The sequence below is a fragment of the Nothoprocta perdicaria genome, unplaced genomic scaffold (genome assembly GCF_003342845.1).
Source record: "Nothoprocta perdicaria isolate Ctin4 unplaced genomic scaffold, notPer1 scaffold_305, whole genome shotgun sequence".
In the NCBI taxonomy this organism is placed as follows: domain Eukaryota; kingdom Metazoa; phylum Chordata; class Aves; order Tinamiformes; family Tinamidae; genus Nothoprocta; species Nothoprocta perdicaria.
In genome coordinates, this window is record NW_020455539.1 from 439,121 (window position 1) to 466,156 (window position 27,036).

Consider the following 27,036-nt stretch of genomic DNA (forward strand, 5'->3'; position numbering starts at 1 on the left):
TGCCAGCAGCTCCCTAGGTGCTGGCCTGATCCCTGCTGCTTCCTACCTGTGGAAGAGCCAGCTGCCCTTCCACTGCTGACGGCAGCCAGAACTTTCCTAGCCTAAAGAACGCAGAATCCGGACTTTCACTTTGGTTTTCCAAGAGGGGAGAAGGAGGGGCTGAGGGTCAACCTTCCACCAAATAAAAAAAAAAAAAAAAAAAAAAAAAAAGAAAGAAAAAGAGGAAAAAAAAAGAAAAAAAAAGAGGAAAACGAGAAGAAAAAGAAAAGCATAGAGAAAGAGAAGAAATTCAGCAAGAAAAAGCATAGGCTGCCCATCCTGCTTATCGGTTTGTCAGCTAAAGTGGAGCAAATACTTCTGCATGGCTTTTGGGAGGAGGTGATATTTAAGAGCAGCCTGCTCTGCGCTCCAAGGGGACTACAAACAGCTCCAAAAGCTTTGCCTGTACTCGCTGCAGATCAGCAGAGCAAGGGAGAGCAGCTGCTTTGATTTTTCCTTAGAGCCTGATGACTAGAACAACAGCTTGCTATTTCGGTAGGACCAAAATATTTAACTGTCTTCTCCAGGGCGTTTGATTTGCATTGTATGACTTGGGCTTAAAGATCGCGTTTTAGCGTTATGGGGCACCAAGGGTCTTTGTAGTCTTATCGCCTCTAATCCCTGCGGCAAATTTATCTTAAAGGTCTGGGAAGCAATAAAGTTTGAAAAGTCTCTTTACTTTGATATTCTACCTTTGCGTTCAATCGCTCCAGTTTTATGTGTCTGATTTTAAGCGCTTGCTTTCTTTTTGTAGCCCGTGATTTAGGAGGGTTTCGGTTCCCTCTGACACGTACCCAGCTCTTAGTTTCTCGTTGCAAATTTCTCTCGTTCTACTTCAACCGACTTTTATCTAAGGTTTTCCTCAAATCATGGTTTTTTTTCATCATCATCTCTGTAAACTATTTTATTATGCATTTTTAAATCTACCAAAATACATACTCTAGACTATTTTTCCATTGCTTGAATTCGTTAGCAGGGACTTAATTCTTTTTAGTTTTTTATTGTTACTCTAAATGAGATAAATAGGCTTACTATACAGTTTTAAAATAACATTTTTCTCCTCTTGTATCTTTCGTTACTGCTCACTGTTTTTAAAGCTTTATATTCTTCCCAGTGCTTCTCTCTCAACTTTGGATACTATTTTTTTTCCCAATTTGTCCTGTAAATTCTCTTGCAAGTATGTAACAAAAAAGTACTGATACTAATTTCTTCATTAATATTTATAATATCATAATTTTAGATAAATAAAGCAAACGATGTTAACTATTTAACACCATACGGAATTTTGAGAAAAAATATAATTTTCATTTGTGATAACAGTATTTATAACCCATGAAAATTTTTAACAGCACTTCAGTTCACTTTATATCGACTCCAGTTTATGCTCTCATTTTATTAAGATTGTTATAGCTTTAGCTGGATGGATTTCTTGAAGTTTTCTCTATTTTTGCTGTTTTCTTTCTCTTTGTATATTATACATCTCTTACCACCAGTCTATTTTGATAGTCAGCCACATCATGCAAGCAAGCAATGTTCAAAACTTTATTTCTTTCTTGGGCATTTTTATAGTTTGGGACCTCTCTTCTTAAACCCAGGAACACTTTGTCTGAGAAAGGCAGGGGTCTCCGAAGTCTATCCTGAACTATAGAGACTCCAATTTAGTTTTTAATGTGCAAGATATTTGGACAGTTGTACTAAAGTCTCTCCAGTCTCCGTTTTTGGATGTTTTAAGACTCCTGGATGTTTGGAAACCAAGCTTGAGTCATGCTTTGAAAGAACTAAAAGGCACTTCTCTACATCTCTCCCACTTTATTTTGTCTGCATTGAAGCAGTCTAAAAGGCTGTTGTGAATGTCCCAGTCCAAGTGCCAAAAAAAAAAGAACAAAACCAAAAACCATAAATGATCATAGAGAGGAAAGACAACTTGGAAAGAAGGGGAGGTGAATAACACTTTATTTTACTTGACCATGGGGGGAAAAAAAGAAGGAAAAAAACCCTTTTTCACTCTGAAAACTAAATATAATTTTGCCAGACTTCAGCATGAGATTTTTCGTATTTTATCTTAATCCTTGAAGCACGAGTAGACTCAGAAGTAGTGGCACATGCACAAGTCAGTACCCAGGATTTTACAGAAAAAAAACCTAATAAGAATCTTGACTGGAGAGTTAAACCAACTTTATCAAATATATATGTGTCGTGCATGTATTTTCATAGGGGAAACCACTGTATAACACTTCTTGGTACTTAAAGATCTCTTAAAACAACAACTTTAAGGGGGAAAAAATGATTTCTTGAATAGGATATGATTTTTAGTTTTGAAACCGCTACTGTTTTTGATAGGTTTTGACCCTGGTGATTTTGAAATAGAATTTAATTTAAGGTGAACTATATCTATTCAACTGCAAGTATCAGGAAGTCAAACATAGCACTGAAGAGTGCTCTGCACTTTCAGGGCTCGCTAGATCTCTTTCATCCGCTTCTCCCCATCCTTTTAAATACTCTTGTCATGAAAAAAAATCCTTGTTTCTTCCCTAGGGGTCTTTATGATGCCATCATACCACCACCATTAAATCGAGTGAGTCAAATTTATTTAATGATCAGGTTAGCTGCTTAGCCAAGTATTTAGTCACAAAATGAAATGAAAACCTAGGTTTAAGTGTAATCCATATATTTTTCACTATTTTTATTCTGCCTTGCAGAGAGCAAGGCAGAGATTTTTAGTATTTTTTCTTCTCTTCTTTCCTTCCCTCTATTTCAAAAGGTGCCTATATGGAATGTACCTCCTATACCTGTGATTTTAAATCAGGAGCATTGACCTGACAGTGAGCAGCTATCGCCGGGGCAGCTCCAGCTTTCCAGGGCAGACCTGGCTGCAGTTGCTAATGAGACACTTTTGCTGTTGGCAAGAATACATCTATTTAAAAAAATAATAATAAACCCCCCCCACACACACACACACCCCATAAAGGTGACAAACCCCATGTCAAGATAGTCTGCCCAATAACCCACAATGAAGCATGGGTCACAACACAGGAGAAATAAAAGGGCAGAGCTCCTGCTGACCACGCTGACCAGATCCAGCTTGCTCCCGTGATCAATTAAACCCATCACTCTGCAAGAATCCCTGCAGACACCTTTTACAAAGGCTCATTTCTTGTCCCTTCTCTGCACAAGGGCACAGGAGAGCCTTTAAGCATTATGGCTTTGAAAGCACAAAGAGGACACATAAAACACATATAAGACACATAAAAGCAGATTTTTATTTTTATACAGAACCCATGTATTTTATACAAATGCGACGAAGATATATATCGGAAAGATGACAGTGCAAATCTGTGAAGCAGAGGGAACAAAAGTATATTTGATGAGAAAAAGAAAGAAAATAGAATAGCAACAGAGTGTTGAGGCTATTCCTACAGCCCTTCCTTCAAGCCTTGCAAAAATCATTTCCATGCTGAATCAAGCTTATTTTCCAAGTGCTTTGGTATGTTTTATAAGGATTTGAAATATTTTGATTCACTGTGTCCAATTGTGAAAGGCTGACACCATTGAGGTAAATATGATTTTCCTGGAAATATGGAGTTTCAGAGATCTCAGCATTTAAAATTTAATTATAACTGTACTGAAACAATATTCTATTATATAGATAACTGGAGACCTTAAATAAAGTTGTTTGGACACTTGAGGTACAAAATAAACATAAAAGCAACAGCTTTGTCCTCTAGGTGCATACTCAGACATAAGCCCCTCACAAATTCAGAGAGATAAGGATTAGACTTTTGGGTTTCTTTATGATCCCTCAAATAATAGGTAATGCAAGCCAAGATGTAGTCGCTATTTCAATTAGAACTTCTTTTTCTTAATTAAAACATAACCATTAGTTTAATTTGTTGTATTAGGAAACTCATTTTAGCCTTTGGGTAATTGTTCTAAAGAGTAGTTAATAATCAAACAATATTCAAGATCTCAGAATTTATTAGCACCAGCTTCCACTTCTGGCACCTTTGTCATATAGACGGAAAAAGTCCTGGCCACCTCCAGCATGTTCCTTGATTGAGACACTCCACAGTTTTCTCTTTAATATTGAATGGATTGAGCTTAAATAATGCTTGTAAGACATATTTCTCCATTCCTTTGATCGTGCTTATGTTTTATCCAAACCCTCTCCACCCAGTGTTCTTCTTGGAGCATTTTCCAGTTAAAACCATGCCAATGTCAAATAAATATTCTATTTCCTTTTGAAGCCAATCCTGTTTACTTTGTCAAGAACTACACTAGCTCTTTCGGCAACAGCATTGTCAAACTACTCTTACAGGAGCTCCCAAACCTTTTCTAGTCACTGCTTTCCATAAAAGGATTTTTTCATCCTAACCTTCATGATATTGCTACTATGATCTTAATTTTTTCTTAGATGCCTGAGCACACATACTGTTTTCCTATGAATAGCTTATCAATTAATAGAAATCTTTCAGCCATTCATCCCATCCTTTTTTTTTTTTTTTTTACCATTTCTGGGCCACATGTGCATTTCCCTTCCTCCATGAAGAAAGCTCTGCCTTACGGCACTTCATATAGACAACCCAGATCCTTCATTGAACTTCCGTATATACCAAAGACCACTCCAACGCCTTTCTTCCATATGGTAGATTATTAGAGCTGCTGAGGTCGGGTTTCTCCAACCCCACAAGCATGATACTGTAAGTATATTTTATTCCCTCATAGCTGAAAGGACATTAAAAAATAATGAATGGATTTGCATTAAGTAACTATCAACTTTAATGGCTCCAACTGTCGTTATTTATCCGTGCCACAAGCATGATCACACAGATTTGCTTGGACACAGAGACACCATGCGTGCTTGCAGAAGGCACGTCTAGAGACATCCCTTTCTCCTCTCCCTGTAGTGATCACTGACTCTACCAGAACGCGCTTCTGTCCCCTCCGTCCAGCACCAGCCACTTAACTACAGCAGGCCAATATGTGCCATCAATGGCAAGTGGCACCTTCAAGCAGAAATCGTGCTTATTAACAGGCAAAAATTAACATGAGTCAAAACACTCTAGTTTATGAGGTTAAGGATCCGTGTATGGAGCAAACTACTGTATTTAGGATTCATTACAAATGGAAAACAAGCTGTCTGAAATTTACTCCTCTAGTCACGGCCTCTTCTAGCTTTCCCTTTCCGCATTCTTCTCCCAGCAGCTAAGGAATATGTTTAGCCCTCTGGCAGTCCCCCTCGGCCTGAGGGCCGCGACTGGGCTGCTCCACTGGGCCAGACCACTCCATGTCCTCCCCAACACGACACAGTCCCACCAAGAGGAGCAGAGCGGGTCCACCGACAGCCACAGCTGAGTGACCATCCGCACGTCTGCGGTGACGAGGCAGGGCCGAGCTGAAGCCTCTTGGTGGATCAGGTTCACCAGGCCCGGCAGCGGCGCAGCTCCTGCTGGGGTGAAGGGCTGAGGTCCCACGTAGCTCTCGAGCAAGGCCTCAGGCTCTCATGGAGCATCCTCCCCTCCTTCGCAGTAGCCTGATCCCAAGGTACAGCTGGGCCCTGTCAGAGCTGTCCAAACCACGAGCAGCAGGGAAGAGACTACAGAGCTCGCTGGTACCCTGGGGCTCCTGGCACTCATGGATGCAACATCCTGGATTGATCACTATGCCTGATCAACGCAGCTGTGCCCCATCCTCCCCGCATGTACGACACAACGGGAACCTCTACGGGCAGCACATCTCCTGTTACTCACTTTGCTTTCCACCCAACGCAAATAGGTATCATATGGTCCTCTGAGCACTTCCTCCTGTCTCATTAGCTTCACTATGAAAACTCCGTCCTTTGAGTTTAAAATGAGTTTCTTAAAGTCAATCAGCAGGAAATCTAGAGAGCTATTTTTTTTCTTTTAAGCCGTCAGATGTAATTTGACTAATACTCTGATTTATCAGTTTGCCATCATCATGATTATTTTTGCCCAAGGGGTTTCTGAGGATAGTCTTCCATCAGCTTCAGCCAGTCACAGATCAAACACTTCATAACTAATATCCTAAAAGTCAGGTCTTAGATGACAAATAAGAGCTCTCAAACAGCCATACTAGAGGCCTATTACTTAGTCATACATAGGAAAGAGTCAAGGAACTTATCAAGAAAGAAATGTCTGCTAATCAAAGCCATTTATAACCCTGAAAATGTAATAAGGAAATGATCATAACTATTTCTCCAGGAAGTGCACTTTCTAGAGATAAACACACAAAAAAAGAGACAGCTCAGGAAGCTTGAAGAGCAATTGAAGTGCCCTAAACCCCAAATCATACCTACTGAGCCTACTAAAAATATATACATAATCCAAGCTTCAAACAACCTTACAATCAGGACAGTCTTCTTCTAAAAAAAAAAAAAAAGATGTAAAAGCACAAGAAAAATTGACGTTAATCATATAAATAAACCAGACTATAACTCTTAAAAATAATGAAGCAAGATCAATGGTAGGCAGATTAAATGCATGGAGACTAAAAGACACACAGTCTCATAGTAACACTATGCAATTATTGTATGATAGAGCATGACTTGAATTTAGAACAGACAGAAAAGGCAAGTTTCCAAACATGATTCCACTTAAAATGAAAATGAAAACACTGAAACAAACAAAGAAAACATTTCACCAGTCATTCCTGAAGCTTACGCTTAGCTAATGCTAAGCTTACCTGAACTCACTTAATCTAAATAATTTAATACACTGGCCAACAAGTCATCAGTCCTTCATAAGCGAAATAATGGTTCAACATTTGGGAGATATGTCCTTCATCTTTATGTGGCCTCAGAGTAGGAAGCAATCAATGGATGCTTCCTGCTCACCCACTCACACATTCAATCTACCCTAATGTTGGCAGAATAAGCTCCATCCAGGAAGACCTCTCTGCCTGGTGCTAGAAGCGAAGGCTAGGCCACCACCTCCACCTAGTATCAAATACAAGTAATCGCATTGCTTATCAAACCAACAGAGGTTTGCCTAAGCCATTCCTGCCTATTCTGACCTTGGAGACAACATAACATCATCTTGAGGGAAGCTATCACCTTGCTTCATGAACCCCAGCACTGGAAAGGCTTTCCTTACATCTTGCCTCAGTCCTTCCTCCTGCAAGCTGATCCTGCCTCTGTTGTCATCGTCATATCCGTCCTGAACACGGTATCCGCACCGACCCAGGCAATGCACAACGGCTTCTGAAGGGCAGGGAGGAATGTGACCAGCATAATCTATCATGAATTTTGGTAACTAAGAAAACAAGTTTCTCTTCTAACAGGACTCTTGTCATCTTAGTTATCATAATTGAGAGAGAAAGAGAAAATGAAGTTTCTCTTCTAACATGACTCTTCATTTTTATTCCTAATGTAAATTATCTCTGGAGCCCAGTGGGTTCTGACTCCTACCTGCTATAAGGAGTTTGCTAAGCAGATTGAGAATGTAAGAAACATTGACATACAACTTCTGCAACTGTATCTGTGTATGTAATTATCAGACATACAAAGGAAAGAATCTACTTTCTTCCATTGATTAAATTATGACTACTCTTAACAAGAACACACTGTAGAAGAACTTGATGCCATCCCTAGCCTTGAGCCAACGTGTGTTGGTCTTGAGGGTAATGAGTGTATGATTCTTCCTCTGCACTTAACTAAATTCAAGGGGTAGTAAAAGTATCTTTAAATAAGATATTTCTACTGGAAAAAAAGGAACAATACCAATAAGAATTTGCGAAGTGAATTTGTTTTATTAATAATTTCCAGCAAAATACAATATGCAGTAGCAAATGAAAATCTATCCTAGAAATTCTCCAAAATGAAGAACAGCTTTGACTGACAACATCCTATGTTTGGCCTCAAAGAAAGTTAAAAAAATATATGATACAAATACTGTTAAAGATACTGTAACATAATCTCAAAACAGAGTCAAATTCTAAATACAACTGATATTTTTTAAGCAAATGGTATTAAGAGTATTCTGTAATATACTTCTAGAGTGGAAAAAGTTACAGAGATGATTACATGGATCCTTGGAAAATATGTGTACATGAGTAATACTCCAAAATAAAGTTCAAATAACACAAATTTATTATCAAGTATAGTAAATGAAAGCGTTTCCACAATCATGGTCATTTCCTCTTTTCCACAAAAAAAAAAATATTAATTACAGAGGATATTTTTTGCCATATGATATAATTTTTCTTGATAATATATCAAGATATATTATCTTTTTCTTAGATAATATCTAAGATATAATATCTTAGATATAATTTTTCTTTCTTTTCATCATCTACCAAAAGCATCTTCCAGAAATATGAAATGCTAGTATAAAAGCTATGATAATCAAATGCCATAAAATTATAAGAGATCCTTTTTTTAGTGAGGGAGCAGGTAATATTAAATGCAATACAACAGGAAGAATAATCAAAATTAATAAAGCCAAGTTTGATAAAGAGATGTAACATATCTATTTAAATTGTTTCGAAGAAATTATCAGGGAAGTTTCAAAAATTTATTCTTTGTAGAAAAATGTATTTTTACTTAAAATACTATAAAATGGGTCAATGCAGGCAACCTTAAAAATAGAATAATATTTGACCCGTAGGGCACTGTTTCTAGGCTTGAAGAGGATCCTTCTGCCTGAATAATTTTCAGGCTTAGCACAAGTGTAAATGAAATGTTCTCACATTTGTCATCAGCATGTATGAGAGAATGGAGGCCAGTATGACTTTCTGTTTAAATGGTATCAGATGGAATATAAAGAAGTTGAGTATATACTTGAGTATATCATCAAAGACATCTGCTAAGATTACATGCTATCGAAAGCAGTAACTTTTAGTAATTATTTTAATATTCTTTGCCGGCACCTATTCTAACTGAAATGCATTTTAATTCCACATGGGTGACTAGCGTTGGACACAAAGCTCCAAATGAAGACCCTCTGCACAGTGATATTAAACACATTTATATTTCCCTTATGAAAACTTCTCTTGATATATTCTAGAGCTGCATTTGCTTTTTCACAGCTGCATTGAATTGTCACCCTTGGTCATGCTGTGATCAATACACCCAGTTTCTATTATTTGAAATCCAGAAGCTATTAACTTAGTAAAATTTTTGCTCTCAAGTTTAAGTGTTTGAACTTGGCTTCTGCACTGTTGCATCTCATCTCATTTTACTGCTCCTTTCCTCACGACCAGCCAGCTGGAGATGAGGAGAACAAGGTAGGGAGACAACAAAAGAATATAAAAGGAGAAAGGATGAAAGCATGAAAAGTGAGGGAGATTTGTCTAAAGGAAATGTCTTATCGAAAAGAATATCGAAAAGAACAGAACATGGTGGATCACTGAAAATGAAAGGAAAAAAAAGTAGAATAGAAAATAACAGAAAATAAAAATAAAAACATTAGGGGAGCAAAGGAGGTAGAGTGATTTCAATTTCATCGATGTAATTTTAAAGCTCAAATTGCACACAAACTTAAAATACAGTAGCAAACACTGCAGAAGGCTCCCCAGAGTATTCACTCGTCTCTGTATGACAAATATAGTTCATTTGAGTAAAGTTATTGGGGTTATGATAATAGAAAAGATACAGAACATCAGCTGCTCCTTGCTCTGAGGTTACATATGGGGCATGAAAAAAAATACACCAAGAAAGGAGATAAGAGTCTGGAAGGAGGAATAAAAAAAAAAAAAAAAAAAGAATGCTCAAGATAAGGGGAAAAAAAGCCATTACAGAGGTGATCAAACAAGATGTTGTGGGGTCTCCTTCTTGGAGACATTCAGATCTCTCTGGGATTCCCATAAACCCAAACTAACTTGGCACTGTTTTGAACAAGAGATTAGACTGTAAATCTCCCTAGGTCTCCTCCTACCTAAATCACTTTCAGTGAGAAACAATTTGTGAGATGCATGCATGGTTGCATGGCGAATGGCTGTTTTCGCTAGTTGAATAAGGAGTAAAGAGAAAATCTGTACTAACCCCAGGCACCAGTACAGGTTAGGGGTGGACCTGCTGGAGAGCAGCTCCACAGAGAGGGACCTGGGAGTCCTGGTTGACACCAAGTTAACCATGAGTCAGCAGTGCCCTCGTGGCCAAGAAGGCCAATGGGATCCTGGCTGCATCAGGAGGAGTGTTGCCAGCAGGTCAAGGGAGGTGATTCTGCCCCTCTACTCAGCTCTGGTGAGGCCGCACCTGGAGTATTGGGTGCAGTCCTGGGCTCCCCAGTGTAAGAGGGATGTGGAGCTTCTCGAGAGGGTCCAGCAGAGGGCAACTAAGATGATTAAGGGAATGGAACATCTCTCGTACCAGGAGAGACTGAGTGAGTTGGGCCTGTTTAGCTTGGAGAAGAGAAGGCTGAGAGGGGATATGATTAACATGCATAAGTTCATGAAGGAGGAATGTAGGAAGGAAGGGGCCAAGCTCTTCTCGGTGGTGACCAGTGACAGGACCAGGGATAATGGGTGCCACCTGCAGCACAGGCAGTTCCATCTCCAGGTGAGGAGGAACTTCTTTACTGTGAGGGTGACAGAGCCCTGGCTGCCCTCAGGGAGGTTGTGGAGTCTCCTACTCTGGAGGTCTTCAAAACCCACCTGGATGCCACCCTGTGCCACATGCTCTGGGTGTGCCTGCTGGAGCGGGGAGGTTGGACTAGATGATCTCTGGAGGTCCCTTCCAACCTCGAATATTCTGTGATTCTGTGAAAAGAATTCAATAGTGCAGGATAACAATACCATTTGTATGGATTTGATCCATAAACATATTCTGGCTGTGAATAAATGTAGGCTGATGATTAAAAGATTGAAGATCTATATGGAAAATTAAAAGATTGATATGGAACTGCTTTATTATAGGGATGGCAGAGGTGTTTACCTAGTTCCTCTATGAAGATGAAGACGTGCTGTGATTCTGGGGCATAACAATGCACCAAACTCAGCACTTCAACAAGTTTCACTCAGTTTTTCTTGATATGGTTAAAAAGATAGGGGTTTAAAATCCACCAAATGGCCAAAATATCAGCAATGACAACTTGCAAAAAGAAAATCAAAATGAAAAATTTTCCTATCCATGTTCAGGTAATCTGCCTACTAGCCACCTTGTCTCGAAAGCAAGCCAAAGATTCAGCACGAGGAATGGTTCTCTTGTCCAGTACAGCCAACACAGGCTTAGTTGTGGCTAATCAGCTGGATGTGAACATGGGTACTCGTCAGCATGTACAGAAAAAAACAGAAGATCTAGCTTCTTAGCTACCAGTGGAGCTAGGCAGCTCAATTCAATTCGACTTTTGAGTATTCTGCATGAAGATGTGTAGCTCTGTTCATATTTATAAGCTCCAGGATTATCTTAGCCACGAGATTTCTTTTAATTCCGCAAACTTTAAATAGATATTCAAGCAGATACAGAAGATATATGCACATTTAAACTGACATACACTTACAAGCTTATTACTTAAAAATAGTTTATTTTTTTCTTCTGTGGTTTTGCAACTTTTTGCTTTGATCTGATTTAACTTACTATACCCTGTAAAAGAGCTTTTCCAAGCAAAAACTCTAACTGAAATTTCACATCTGTAAAAATATTTCCTTTTCTCATTTAAAATTTGTGCATGCTTTATAGTTCACATCTTTCTTTCGCAGTTAGCAAGGAGGCAAATTTTCTGACAACTTTTCCAGCATTTTTTCCTGACTTTGAGTTTTGAGTTTGACTCAAACCTCCTGACTGAGATTGAGTTTCATTCGCCTTTTCTAAGCACAAATTTGGTTTCCTGAACTTGTTTTGTTGTTGTTGTTGTTATTTTTACTTTGAATTTGTATCTTGTGAAATTTTACTTACCATTTCTGAACGTATGGAAATCTGCTTTCTTTTGGCCCATTCCTATACCTTGCTCTGGCTCTCCTTTGTTTCTGAAAATTAATCTCTATGAAACATCTGTACTTGCTTTTGACAGTGTTTCCACACTACGACGGTTTCTGGCAGGGTAACGTCTCATGTGTTAACCTTTTGCTGCTATTATTGCTGCGTTTGAAGATTTGGGGGTTCTTCTCCATAATTGTGAGTTTTATGACATGTGTAGTTACTTCCCACATTCTCTCCCTCATGCTGATTGCTGTCCAGCAGTTTCACCTTAATTTCCTGAGTACACACAGATGCTTGCTGCAGTCCTTGGAGAGACCATTGGGAAACTCTACATTGCTTATTAATACTTTTATGAGTAAAAGGCCTGCTTCTAGTGATAAGCTTTTAACACCAACCACATTTCATACCTTCCTCCAAAGCATTTTCTGCCTTACAACTGTATTTTCCAGTCAGCAATAGCCACCTTATGGCTAAAAGAAGGTCAGGGAAAGGATTATCATTAATCACGAGATAGCTGTAAACTCCAGCTGATCTCTAACTTCATGATCACAACTTGTCTGTTGTTATTTAGTCTTGTAATATGGGAAAGTGTCAGCGATGTGTGTGAAAGCTGGCTGGAGCAAAGAGCAACCTAGAAGCGATTTCCTTCTTTGGAAATTATAAGTAATAGCAGTCTTTAAGAATGGCAGACAACAACATGTCTTCCTAGATAAATCATTGTATTTTCACTTTCTTTTAGGCCATTTGCTCTTTTTTTTCCCCCCACCTGAGGAATTTCAACTTAAGAAATTCCTTGAATCATGAATGAAGATTCCTCTTTTGAATGGGTAGACTAATATTAATAAGGGAGTCAAAGTCTAAGTTTCTTGCCAGTGTGCCCAAAGCGGTTTTTTTAGTTCAAGATGGCATGCTCAAATAAGGTACGGTGGGGTTTTTTTTGCTACAAGCCATTTCTTCTGAAGTTTCTCTGTAATGTCATGGCTCTCACGTGGCAGGCACCTGAACAGCTTTTAACTTTTATAGATAGCTCAGGGAACACTGCCAGAAACTAAAATCTGTTCAATGCAGCTCTTAGAGTCAATGCACGCGTAAACTCTCTCCTTGCATCAGGTACAGCCACGCCAAAGACCTGTTCTTTATGAGAATGAGAGATGAACTAGACAGTCACTTCCCCTCCTACCTGGCTTTGGTGAGGCAAGTCACGGCTGTGACATTTTCTTCCTTTTTGGGTTCTAATCTTACCCGAACGCTAAAATTAGTGGTCAGTCATCACCCAGTAAAGCCAATGAGAGTGATGAAGATTAAAAAGCATTTGAAAACTGAACTTCTTGGACAATCCTAGAGAATTCTCTCACCTCAGTCTGAAGCAAAGGTAGTATAAAAAAATGTAGTTCCTCCTTTAACAGCTTGCACAATATGCTGCAAACATCAGACTGTACTTAAAATGCTAGTAGATCAGAATGGCAGAAGCAAATATATTCTTTCAGTTCCTTCATCCTGGAGAAAGATTATTAAAAATTTATGGAGTGTTGTGATTTTGGGTCTGTTTTAAGCACTTTATCTTTGCTGTTGCAATTGAAAAGCAGGAAAACATGATCCCAACGTGGCCTAAAAACTCAAAACCAAACACATAACAGAAGAACAGAAAATTACAGTTATTTTCTTTCTGATGATTCCAAGATCTCACCTCATAATACGCAAAGGCTAGAAACTGTATTACAGTAAAGAGATATATGTTAAGTGTGCATATACATAGCACAGGTTAGACTACACTTTTATAAAGCAGCTGCTATTAAGCTAGGTAAAATTTCCTTGGGCAGCAATGGCATGTGAAACAAGGGCAGATGTTTTCTGACAGCTTTCAGCTGACAGCTAGAGCTTGCCAGGGGAGCATGAAAGCAGAGTGAGAGAGAACCTGGTAAGAGGGTTGAGATTTAGGTCTCTGGGTAAAAAGAGCCCTTCAAAATTTGACCCTGTGACATTTCTTCCAGAACCTCAGAGATGTAAGAAATAAAAAATGTTGTCAGGTTGCTTTCTAAAGGGAATCTAAGACGCTCCCCTCAAATGAAATAGCTCCAATGCATTAAATTTCAGATTAGACTGCAAATCCCAAAGGGCAAAGGAGGGCCTCCTATTTTATTCAGTGAGGAAAGCTTTAGTTACGTTGATTTCATTTAAATTATTCTGTAGTTTGAGAGTAAGAGCTATTGCTTTATATTTATTCATGTGATTTTGACAATGCCCTCTAAAGCCTGGAAAGAATATGCACCTCTGATTTGCATTGTGTGCAGTCAGTTGCCAATAAACCTACCTCAAGAGGCATAATTCTTCACAAAATAAACCCTACCACAGCTCTTGCTGCTGATTTCTTTAACTTTGGATTTTTCAAACCAGTAAAATGTCTCTCTTGGCTCTTACTGGTTCCACTGGAACAAGTGCAAGTGTCTGCTTCTGTTCTCATCTGTTTCAGGTGGAAGCACTACTACAGGCTAAGCACATGCTCAAACAATTTGTTGAATTGTGGCTAAACTTAGCTCTGTGGTTATATTTCAGTGCTTTGCAAGATTGAGTCTCTGTAAACAAAAAAAAACCCAAAATCTCCCAAATTGCAGCAAAAGTATTTGATTTCTTCTAGTTTAGTTTGGCCTCAGTAAAAATAATAAATGGTAACCCTCTAGAGATACTACTCTCTATTACAGCAAAATATTTCCCTTTTGCTAAGGGCACCATGGGAAACAAAGTGTTTTAAAGCTATGTGTTCACAGAAAAAGATTTTTCTAAGCCTTGGCTAAAAAAAAATAGTTTGATTCAACATCCCCTGATGAGGCCTAGAAGGAAAATTGCAAAATAAGGTACAAAACCAGAAAGTAAGTCTCTTTTAGTGCTGAAAAACAAAAATAAACTAAAAAAAGACCCTGAGCAAGGATTTTGAAAGACTATCGAAAAGATGAATCCTCAGATTACAACCATCCTTCTCATCTTCACATGTAACTGCACTTTCTACCAATCACCTTTCACCTCCTCAGGAATCATAGAATCCTTAAGGTTGGAAGGGACCTTTAGAGATCATTTAATGTAGTCCAACCTCCCCACGCTCACAGGGTCACCCAGAGCACGGGGCACAGGGCTGCAGCCAAGCGGGTTTTAAACATCTCCAGAGCAGGAGACTCCACAACCTCTCTGGGCAGCCTGTGCCAGGCCTCTGGCACCCTCACTGTCTAGAAATGTTTCCTTAAGTTCCTGTGGAACTTTTGGTGCCTCAGCTTGTGGCCGTTTCCTCTAGTCCTGTCGCTGGCCACCACTGAAAAGAGGCCGCCCCCTCCTCCTCACTGCCTCCCTTGAGGTATCTATAGACAGTGATCAGGTCCCCACTCAGCCTTCTCTTCTCCAGGCTGAACAGGCCCAGCTCCCTCAGCCTTTGCTCCTAGGGCAGATGTCCCAGGCCCCTGATCATCCTGGTAGCCCTGCGCTGGACTCTCTCCAGCAGCTCCACATCCCTCTTGTCCTGGGCAGCCCAGAACGGGACACAGTCTCCAGATGTGACCTCACCAGGGCTGTGTAGGGGTGGGGGTGAACCAGAACGCATAGACCCAACAACCTCTGCAGCTCTGAGGACTGTTACTTTTACAGTTAATTGGTACAGGTTTCAACTCAAATATGCATTTTTTTTTTTTTTAGGTTGAAAAAATCACTTGAAGGTTGTAAAATTCCTACCACCAACTGCTTATGACAATCAAACACACACTTGAGAATTTGAATCAACATGTGCAGCGAGGTTTGCATTTGAACACAAGATCGTGTTCAGATGTCCTTCTGTTTGAAGTGAACAGATGCAGGTGGTAAAATTTTACTAATTTACTCATATTTGTGCAGACACAATTGTTTTCTGCTGAAATAAAGGCAAGGAAGTACATTGGAGACAACATTTTAGCATAGAGGAAGCTTATTTAAACAGTGTTTTGGAGGCTCATCTACAGAGTCTCTAACAGATGACTATGTGCCAGCTATACCTGTGCTCCAAGGAAGGCAGCACACTGATATGAAAATCATAGATATGTTAGTGACTGTCTCACACTTGGACTAAAAAGTTGCTTAAAAAAATGCAAATATTACAGAGTGAACACCACCGAGTGCAAACTTTGTGAACTTTCAGCTTGCTTCCTCCACTGCAGCTTGAAGTATGGGATTAGGCCCCAGCTGCCTACATCTACTTGTGATACACATGCCCTGCACACTAAGAGATGCTATGAAAATAAGCAAATGTAAGTGCTAAACAAGTTAAGGCTTTTACGCAGTATCTTTTATTAGACTTACTGCATATTTTGAAAAAGTAGACAACTCCAATTACAAAATTTTCCTCAAATCGTTCAAAGGTTATGTCTATCCATAGCCTATGATGCACCTTGGATCTCAGTTTACTCATATCTTTGAGAAATACCAAAGAGTTGGAATACACTCATAGAGCTCATTGGAGGAGCTTTGGACTTGGAGGAGTATCTCTGGACACCTCACAAGAGAGAATGGGCTAGTGGGAACCATATAAGAAAGTGCAATATAGCCTTAGTTTAGCTGCAGTGTTTAAATTCAGGTTCTTCTAACACAGAACCTCTTCCTCTTTCAACTCCCTGGACACCAGCTTATTACAACCAGATTATCTGCACAAAAGAAAAGTTATTTCACTTCCCTTTTTTACTACTACTGGTAGCTTTTCACTGACAAAAAGCTACTGATAGATCTAAGGGCTGGCAGTGCCTCTGAGGGAGAGTTCCCGTAACTTTGACACAGCGTGAGACTAATGAGCATAAACTCATGAGCATAAATATAATACAAATAAAATCAACTTTGATCTTCAACAAGCTAGGAATCTACAAGAAAGAGGTCCCAAGTGGTTCTGTGCTCTGTGCACACTACACTGCTGCTCTCCAAGACACATGGAGATTGTCCAGGGCCAGTGGCTTTCTTCCAGGGTATGCTGCCAGATTCAGCAGAGCTCAGGTTTCTCTATAAATATGTTCAAATCCCATTGACTTTGCTAGATCTTAAAACATAAGTACATACTAAACCCTAAAGCACATAAAGTGCTTTATAGCACTGGGCCTTTCATGACTTGCATGAGTTATGGCGATGATTCACCATCATATCAGAGCATCACATTCAGGATTTAATAAAATAGGGCATTTCTCCATGGCTTATTTGTAAATTTTCAATTTGTAAATGAAGAAAAGCTTTTTTCCCCCCCTAGATTATACAGATCAAACCTGAAAACAAGACTTTCTGTGGTTCCTAGGGAAAAACAAAGTTGATGTGCTTAAGCTAGTCAAAAGCGTGTCACGGAGCGATTGGTGGCGGGGTGCGAGTGACACAATGCACTTCACTCATATGAAAGAATTTATTAATATGGACAAGGATTTCATGAGATTCTATGGCAAGGTCGCTAATTATTCACTGCCTGGAGGTTCAAGATAATACACAATTATCATGGGCACCCTCCCGTTGGGTCACGAGGTTCAGATTGAGAGGAGTCTGGGTGAGGCTGGATCCAATCCTAGTCCCAGACCTGGTCAACGGTTTACGACTAAGGGATTTTGTGCACAGTTACAAAGTCAAGTTTACAAATTCAGAGAGAGAGCGCGCTATATTCACTTACCACAAATCTGTTGTGGAAAGGGATCTCTCAACCTCGAGGAGTAACCTTGAGAGGCGACCCTGCTCAAGGGGAGATCCTGATGTGCAGCCTTCTGCAGCCTGCAAGGAGAGATCAAGGGGCTCTCGAGCTGTCCCCGGATTTACAGGATAAGACTTGTACTCTTTCCCTCATTTCAGAGGGCTTTTGCCTGGTGTCTGCACCATCAGCCTTATCTCCCCATCAGCATGCAGCCATCAGCACCTATTGCTGGCAAATGTCTGAGTCTGGGAAGAAAACAAGGAGCCAACTACCAGGATCACATAATATCCCTGGTGGTTCACACCTGAATAGGGCTCCATGTGAAAAGTCTGGTTGAGCTGAGAAAGGAGCATATCCGTCACAAAGTGACAGGAGAAATTCCTTTCCCCTTGGTGTGCAATAAACAACGTTGTAAAACTCAGGAAGGAGAGCTCATATTTACTGTTCTGTTGAGAATAAACTTTTTGCTAATAATAATAACTGTCCAAAATAGTTATATCTGAGGTAGTGCTTTTCCACTCAGATCATTCTGACCAGCCCACCATCAGACAGCAGTACTCAGATATCCTGCTATTAGAAACAAAGTTGTGGAAACCTAGGAATTTTGTCAAGGCACATCTGTGAAACTGCACAACATGACAGTGACGTTCCTGCGATCCATCTTGTGGATGTAGAAGTAGTATCTCTTCTCCAAACACGTTTGGACTGATTCTGGTTTTCATGACAAATGAATTTTTCTCTCCTCAGGATGGAAAGTAAGAACCTCTTCCTGAGCTTATTACTCTGCTACAGTTTGCTCAGAGCTGCCCATTCCCACCTGGTCATTGAAGAGAAGGCAGAATGCAACCTGTCAAAGAACAACAAAATGAATCTCCCAGATCTCTCGTCCATCTCCATAGTAGGTTAGTAAAATCTACCACTTGGCACCAAATTAACCAGATTTGCATAAAATACTGTTATAAATTAATATGGGGTGTTTGGGTAGCCTACTACAAATTTCAGTTTCATACAAATTTTTGGCTACTACACAGAGGTGCAGTGGCAATTCAGCCCTGACATCCAAGAACAACATTATGGCAAACCATAGTTCAGAGTAAAAACAAAAAAAAATCCTTTAGCTTTATAGTTCTTCCCTGAAGCTCCTATCGTGCTGCAAGTCTTTTTATATTCCATAGAAATGTTTCTCCATTAATATTTCAAAACTAATGCTCAAAGTAGGTTGGTCTCTTACTTGGTTTCCTTTATTTTCTCTGCACTTTTGCTCAGCCCAATATTGCTTTAAGAACCAACAGTAATTTCTTAGCTCCTTTCCAGACACATGCCTTTCCAATGAAATCTGGACCACTGAATCCCTAACTTGGCTGAAGGTGGTTCTCTTAACTTCAAGTTTTTTAAACTCGTACTGCTCTTCCTATAACATCAAAGAAAACACAAGAAAGCTTGAACTAGAACCACTGTCTTAACTCACTCTTCTAAAAAGGACCAAAATAGATGGAAAGCCCCTTGTGACACTTCCGACCAGGGCTGCACTTGCTTCTTCAGGCCCAGAGGCATCTGCAAAGCTATTCCAAGGTTTTATTCATAACAAGACACCAATATGGTCCTTTCTTGTCCTGTATCTAAAGGAAGCTTGAACCAATGCCAAGCAAGCAAGAAAACTGGTACAAATCATTTCCATTTTTTTCCAGTCCATGGAATCTGGACTGTGTTTTGAAGGAGCTTATTCCAGCTGGAGAGCCAGGTCCTCCGATCCTTGGGTGAGCTGCCCCGCTCGCACTGCCTGCAGCCCCAGCAACACCCATGCAGTGCTCAGGGTTCAGTGTGAAGCCACAGCTGCTGATTTTTATTATGGTAATGCTACCGTAGCAATGGGTTGATGAGCTGCTTTCTCCCATTTCCATGGAAATAATTAATTTGAAACAAAGACGGGGAAGGTTTAAGCCACTGCAGCTTCCTCTTCCCTCCTAATACATCCAAGATGCTCATTTCCTTATGATTTAACAGTTTTTATATATGGCTTATTTTTATATCAGCTAACAGAAAAAAAATATTGTCATTTATCAAAACCCTGGTTTAAACATTTCTCAATCACGTTTTCTTACATTTATCTACAGCAAGTCCTGCTCCTTCTGGCTGGCTACACAGAATAGAGCTGAGGCACTAATGCCTTCATTCTTAAATGTCACTGCAGCCTAACTAAATTAATAAAGCCCATTTGCAGCTGGCTGATTAAACACTTGTCAATCAACCACAGTGCTCGTGGTCTCACAGGGTGCTGTGATTGGCCCTAATTCAATAAACCCTACAGCTGCAATTGAATTCTGTCTTAAAAGATAAGCAGAGGATTTGCTGGTGTCAGCTAGAAAAAACATGCAATCCCCTAATTAACACGCGCTTTTGGTAACACTTCAGATCACAGTCGTATCAGTAAGTTTTATAGGTGTGCATTGTCAACACGTTTGCGAGCCTGTATTATGTTTTCCAGGTATTTGGACATATGAGATTTGTAAAGACCTGGTTAATTGGTCAGGTGTTGAAAGCAAGATAGAGGGAACATGAGGATTATGAGATTAGTGGTCCGTCGGGGGAAACCTGATGTTTTGCCTAAACCAGATGAACTACGGAAAAGATAATTACAGCACTCATATGCCAAAAATAAGCAGTTCTACATTTCCCTCTCCTCTGCTTGTTGGGCTTCATTCTCTTCTTTCCTACATTCTATGGAATAATTCAAATACTTTTAGGTCCAAGCAAAGTTTATATCTCGGTTTAACAAAATCCTGTCCCCTCTATCTGCACATTAGCAGCGCAATTTGTAAGCAAAGTAATGCAGACAGCCTCAACAAGTGTGTGCTGTAGCAAATGTACTATAGAAAAGGCACATGCTGCCCTTGCAGTAGAATGAAAATTTCTTATGAGCATCTTGGTTAGTACCAGAAGGTTTCTAAGGACAACATAATCACACCTACATAAAACAACAGGTGGAACCAGACCTAAACCACTCATCCTAGTTAGAGCAATAATCCCCCTTTAAACCATGTTTTCATTAACTGACAGTGTTACACTCCTGAAATACAGTTTATCCTTCCACTGTCCCCTAGAAACACATCCATAACTAGTAAGTGAAAATCCTTGAAACAGCCCCAAACAGTTTATTCTAAAGAGTTTATTCTAAAATTTTGCATATTTTAGCAATTATCAATTACTCAAAAAGGGTAGGAAGTTCTGGTATACTGAATATGGAGCTGGGAAGTTCCCCACATCTTACTAAAGCAATTTGTTGTGTTAGATGCCAATATTGATTTTAGTTGTGGAGCGAACAGTAATCAGTAATAATAGAGTTATTAAAATAATAAAACTGGTATCTCTTAAGTGATAATAAAGAATATTCACTCTAGGAATGCTTTAGTCTTAACCAAAAAAAAAAAAATCACATCAAGCATAGTATGAGGTTTACCCACAAAAATTTACCAAATCCAAGAATCTGTTCACGTACATTAACATATTCATATAGTCACTCTTCAAAACTACAGGTGCGTTAACAAAACACCTCTGCAAGTAACATTTTGTAAAACAAGATGGTAAGTAGAAAATGAAAAAAATGAAGAATGAAAGGTGTCATTGCAAATGGAAGTTAGGCAAGTGATTTTTGTGCTTGTGAGAACCACAGTATATGTGTTAATTTGTTCCCAAATTATGCAGGTGCCACTACCTTTGCAGAATATAAAAATAAATTTTTGAAGGTTTTTCTATTTTTGTGATGTGACTGGAGTGCATAGACATTCTCATCCTTGTACATACTGACCCTGATTTTTATTCCTCTGCATCATATTTCATCATTCATACCTGACTACGGAACACGTAAAAGAAATATATCCTAAAATAAAAGTATCAGTGGTCTGCACAAGCAACAGTGACAACACAGGTTCAGTCATACTACTCTTAGGAGAGACTGGCCCCTAGGGACCACCAGCTTAATTACAGTGTACTCTGCAGTGGAAATATGCAACGGTGAGGTGACATTGCTGTAAAAGTGATTTTATATTCTGTTGTGTTATTCTCTTTGAAGATCTAACTAAAAGATCTCAGAAAGTCAGCAGAAAAGAGGCAGAAAACAAGAAATCATCCAAGGTAAGTGGCTGTTCCAAAAACATTTTCCAGTTAGAGTGGCTATTATTTCTAATACCACTCCTCAGTGCATTTATTGGACAGGTTTACACAGCCCTCTCCTGATCTAAATAAGTTGCACAAATGTCAAAATCTCAATACTGTAAAAGCAGAATCACACAAGGGTTGAGGCTGGAAGGGACCTGGAGATGACCTAGTCTAACATCTCTGATCAAGCAGGGAAAAGATGCAGAGCACTAGTGGAAAAAAAAACCTTAGCTTAATTACAGCTTATAGCTGTTCTGTATCTCTTTCAACACAAAACAATTTAACCTAAATCTTTTTATAGTATTGGCAAAACTTTTTAGTGTCTGCAAAAGAATACATTCCCAGAAACAGCATGTAGGTTAACTGTGCAGGTCTGCAGTGCAGAGGCATAAGCAGAGGCTTAATCTACTGTTTTTAAACTGTCGATGCAAAATAGCTGAAATGGAAGCATCCTAAGAAGTTGGCATGTGGCTGAAAACATTAACCAGCAGTTTTATTGGGTCACTAGAAAAAGATTGATGGGTTTGTTATTTGACGTAGTGTTACTCATAGCTGTCAAACACGAACTGTTTCGTGGGCCAGACTCCTAAAGACTATCAGGGAGGGTAGAAAACAGCGTTTTCCTTTTACAATTAATTAGTCATGACAGCCATTTATAGCCAACTTGGGCATTACTGCAACAACAAATATTTGGATTTCCTTCTTTTCCTTTCTAATATGCGTCTTATGGGGTCAATCTTCCTTCCTTGTTAAATTCACAGGAATATTAAGGCTAGAAAGACCTCAAGAGATTGTCTAGTTCCACCTTCTGCTTGAGGCAGGAAATTCTTAGAAGTGTTATCCAGGTATTTTATCCTAGAGCACCTAGGAGACTTCAAAATAATTTGTAACTTACAGCTGAAATTTGTGAAAACTGAAAAGTTAAAAAGAAAATAAAAACCCATTCAGAGCTCCAGAGGTCTGGCTCAAGCCCCAGGACGTGCTGATCAAGCTAAAGTTTCCCCTCTTCCCAACCATACAGAGGTAACATTTTTTTTTTCAGTCCACCTCTCAATGACTGTGATTAAAGATCCCCGTGCACAAATCTGATGCAGAAAGGGTTACCTCGTTCCAAAAGCAGCCTGAAAAGCCAACTGTGTGAGGAGGGTATTGACACATGACAGCCCCTCTTTGTCTCATCCTCACAGTCTATAAAACAAAGCAGATAGGAACTCCATGGATTGTCAGGGAGGTTTCCTTCTTTTATTTGAAAAGTTCCCGAATCCAAGAGTAATTAATCATTTCATTTTGCCTATAACACTATTCTCGTCTCTGAAGACTGAATCCCTTTCATTGCTAGGGCAGCCTCATGCCGTGCAATATCTTCTAAAACTTTATCCACTCATGTTTCTAATTACTCCAAAAATGGGGTTCATGCCATGCCAAACATTTCCCTTGAGAGGTTGCTCTCAGACCAGCATTTCCCATGTTCTGATCTCATCACGTCAACTCTATATTGCTACTAATATAGATTTTACTACAAGCAACTGCCTATTGATATCAAGCCAGAAGTTCCCATGGTTCGATTTCTATGCATCTATTTTTAATTCTAACTAATAGTGGTTTTATGGTAGTATGAATTTTCATGCCTCTCTCCTAGAAAAATGCTGAACCGAAGACATCTCCAAAACCAAGGCCCACACCTGCAGCTGACTGCGTGCCAAATTTCAAAACCTGCAAGCCACACTTGAATTCATGTTGTAACTACTGTGCTCTGTGCAAATGCCGAATTTTTCAGACCATCTGCCAGTGTCTGCTGTTAAACCCCAAGTGCTAAGGCAAACCAGGAACACATTCAGGCTCTGTCTTTCATTAGCTTCTCAAGTGTATATTTCAAACTGTCTCATGTGTTGCAATCAATTAGAGCTTTGAAGCTGGTAGATTGGATTTACCTCTCCTAAAACTAAATGGATAATAGTTTGGTTCTTTCTTTTCACGGGGTGACGTTATCATAAACAGGATATTTTTTTAAGGGAGTGCTCAGCCAGAGAGATGGACACTGAACAAGTATTTTCAGCAGAGCTGACCCGCATTTAAAGAAGAAAGTCTTTTTTTTTTGTTTCTTTTCCTGAAGGGTAACACCATCAGACTGTAATATCGTCCAATCAGAACTTGCAAGACCTACACTAATAACAGACAAATGACCACAATCAAATGGTCTTGGTTAATCCAGTGATGAACCAAGGCTTAGAGTTGCCCACAGGACGTCACTGCTCAAGCTCCTAACAGAACCAAACTACCCAGTTAAAAATGCAGGTTTGGAGATTCACTCCCACCTCACACATTCAACAAAATTTAGGAGTTTAAGTTACTCTATTTAGGAAAAAAAAAAAAAAACAGATCCAAAACAGACAGGAAATGCTGTAATTACCCCCCACATGAGCTTCAGTATCTGTACACTCATACCCAGGGTTTCCAGGAGCTCCAGGATGTATAATCTGCATGTATAGTCTCACCTAAATGTATCTGTGCCTTATGAGTTAGATTTTTTTCCCCAGACATGAGAAAGCAATCCCTAACACTTTGCCTCCTGCTGCCCTAGACATGGTACGTGTCATTTCATCTAGAGACCAAAACCAGGAACACATACCCAGGACATAAAGGAAGAAAGGAAAGATGAGAAAAAAGGAAATGTGTAGCCCACGTGTACAATCTGAAGAAAACTGCTACAAGCAATCCATCTTCTTTCTTCAAGTCCATATGTACGTTCTCACTGTGGGCTATTCCTAGCACCTACCTAGCCATGAATTTGGCTGGCAAGCTTCATGCAAACAGTAACTGCAAAAAAAAAAAACGTGCAAGAGTTGCATCAACCCTCGAAGAGTCAGAAATAGTTCTGTGGTTAGGGAAGGTATGCATCAAGACCTGGGCAGCAGGATATAAACGCCCCAAAACATTTTTCTCTTTTGAGAGAATTGGGTCTTCTCTTCTTGAAGATCCAATCTTGAGTTGTCCAAGGTGGCATAGCTGGGAATCCCTCGTTTGCCAAAATACAGAGAGATGGGATAGGTCATGAGAGAGGGAGGAGCAGACCTGAAAACTGTCTCCAGAATTCAAGATTTCACCTACCAAAACCCAGATCTGTCATTTTTTTTACCTTCTCTCTTGTGTGTCCACAATGTTCTCCTCTCTCCCCACTCCTTTACAGTCTTTTCTTCTGTGGTTTGTTCTCGAGTCTTTCCCTTGCTCCCACTGTTACTGCCAGTCATTAGAAGCATCATCTGCACTATTGCTATTTATCTTTCTGCATTCACTCTGCCTGCCTGTGAAACGACTGTAACAACATTCCTGCCAATGCCTTTGGCTTCTCTAATTATGAATTTCTCATCAATCATGAATTTTCTATTGCTATGAGCAAGGCAAGCATTGGGCAAGCATTTCTTTACCAATTTATTGGCCAGCACAGCTAAGGGCTACAAGATGTTTCAGTCAGGTAAGAACAATATAGGTGATATGAACACTCTGCAAAGTAGCTCATTTAAAAAAAAAAAAAAAAAAAAAAGACCAGAGCTCAAAACTTAGGCCAGATGTTAACAAAAAATATCTGTCCATAAAGATATATAAAGCTGATAGCAAAATTTCATCCGAGAAAGCCTAAACAGTACACAGTATCATTGCACCCAGCTGATAAGATGCATCAGATGTCAAACGTGGCAACCATGGATTCTTGTAAAGCAACATAGCTGTTTCTTTTAATGAGTCATTTTGGCTAAGGAATCTGTAAAACTATTCAGTTATTATAAAAAAGAGGAAGAAGAACAATACATGTTATGACAGTCCCTTAGAAAAGAATTCAGCATCTCCTTTTAGGAAGGATAGCTGCAAGCTCCTGTCAGGGAGTTCCAAATAATGTGTCCAAAAAGTGTCAAAAAGTGTATTGGTTGATATTAAACTTATATTAATAATCGCACCAACTTCTAAAGTGGAAACTAAATCATTTTCTTATAGAAACGGTGTGGTAGCCAGAAAAAAAAAGATGCATTTTAGTGGGGGCAAATGGGTGAAGCAGATGAGGAAAAGGGAAAGAAGCAGAGCTAGAAATCCAACAGAGCAGCTCACGTGTCATCTTCCTCGCAGTAGCTGCCACCCCAGCGCGTGTCGTCGGCCCAGGGAACGGGAAGTGCCGACGGCCACGACGAGGGCCTCGAGATGCAGAGGCTGAGCTAGAGAAAGATGGGACCATTTACACAGTGAAAGAAAAGAAAATGCTCTTTCCTTTGAGAAGGAGGGGATTTGTTACTAAGCATATACTTCATATAGCATTTATGCATAGTGCATTTTGACAAATTTGAAAAGCCTTTTTTTTTTTGTAGCTGGAATTGATTAGAAAGATCTTATGCTTTCTTTGCTGCTCATCTATCATACTGAAGAATATATAAAATGAAATACTTTGAAATTGTTGTTAACCTGAATGACTTTGCTTTTCCAGCTATAGATCACGTTGTATGAGGTATTGATAGGATACAGAAATCAGTAAAACATGTACACATACTATTTGTTTCCTGTATTTTGTTCGAACAGTTATTTATGTTGGATTGTTGTGAGAGTTTCCCATCTGAAATGTCATCAGCACATCAGTGATAAAATATACACACAGCAAAGACGGAGCGTTTAATTTTCAGTTGCCACATGCCAAAGTGTCCCTAATGAAACCTTCGTCACAGTGCAGACCCAACAGTGCTCCAAGACACTGTCTCGTTCTGCTCATGCGATTAAAGAAAGTTTTGCCCTGACACAGCCAAGCAGAATTCAGTACAAATCAATTACTATTAGCTTTTCCAAATATTATTTAGCAGAGACTCTATTTTCCATCCAAAGTCCTGATCTGATTGCTTATTGTCCAACTCAGACTGTAAAAATCCACATTTACCCCAATAAACACAAGTTAGTAGAATCAACATTTCCACAACAGCAGCTTCCAACATCTTGCAGTCTCCTAGGCTAATGCTTGAAACCATCCAGAAGACCCATGAAGGAAAACAAACAACTTTGCCATGTCAATCTTTAGGATCTTCTCCCAAAAGGAATAATTTGATGGAAGACAGCACCACTTTTTCCAAGCTCCATAGATGAGTCAATAGTATTTGTGATGCAGCAGCTTTGTCTCCAGCTGCCAAATAAAGTTTAAAGTCCTTCTGAGACATAGATATAGGGTCAGCTGCACAACAAAATGAATAATTTTAAACTTTAATGAGGTAATTTCCTTCTAGTAAATTATTCCTCTTACAGAGGATAAAAATTAGAGGCATGGTCCAGATTTCAGTCT

General features: G+C 39.4%; 1 protein-coding gene across 1 annotated transcript; it reads left to right on the top strand.

Annotated features, from left to right (window-relative positions):
* The first annotated feature begins 484 nt into the window (after positions 1-484).
* ASIP (agouti signaling protein) lies at positions 485-23,993 on the top strand. The gene is made up of 4 exons (XM_026042498.1): positions 485-534; positions 18,324-18,478; positions 21,646-21,707; positions 23,371-23,993. The coding sequence occupies exons 2-4, from the start codon at positions 18,325-18,327 to the stop codon at positions 23,545-23,547; spliced, it is 393 nt and encodes a 130-aa protein (XP_025898283.1). The 5' UTR covers positions 485-534; position 18,324; the 3' UTR covers positions 23,548-23,993.
* Positions 23,994-27,036: the final 3,043 nt, after the last annotated feature.

Excerpts from the sequence above, each read along its gene's own strand:
- ASIP (XM_026042498.1), top strand. The coding sequence starts at position 18,325 with ATGGAAAGTAAGAACCTCTTCCTGAGCTTATTACTCTGCTACAGTTTG. Across the intron at positions 18,479-21,645 it reads CTCGTCCATCTCCATAGTAG|ATCTAACTAAAAGATCTCAG; the intron begins GTTAGTAAAATC and ends TTCTCTTTGAAG. Across the intron at positions 21,708-23,370 it reads AAAACAAGAAATCATCCAAG|AAAAATGCTGAACCGAAGAC; the intron begins GTAAGTGGCTGT and ends CCTCTCTCCTAG.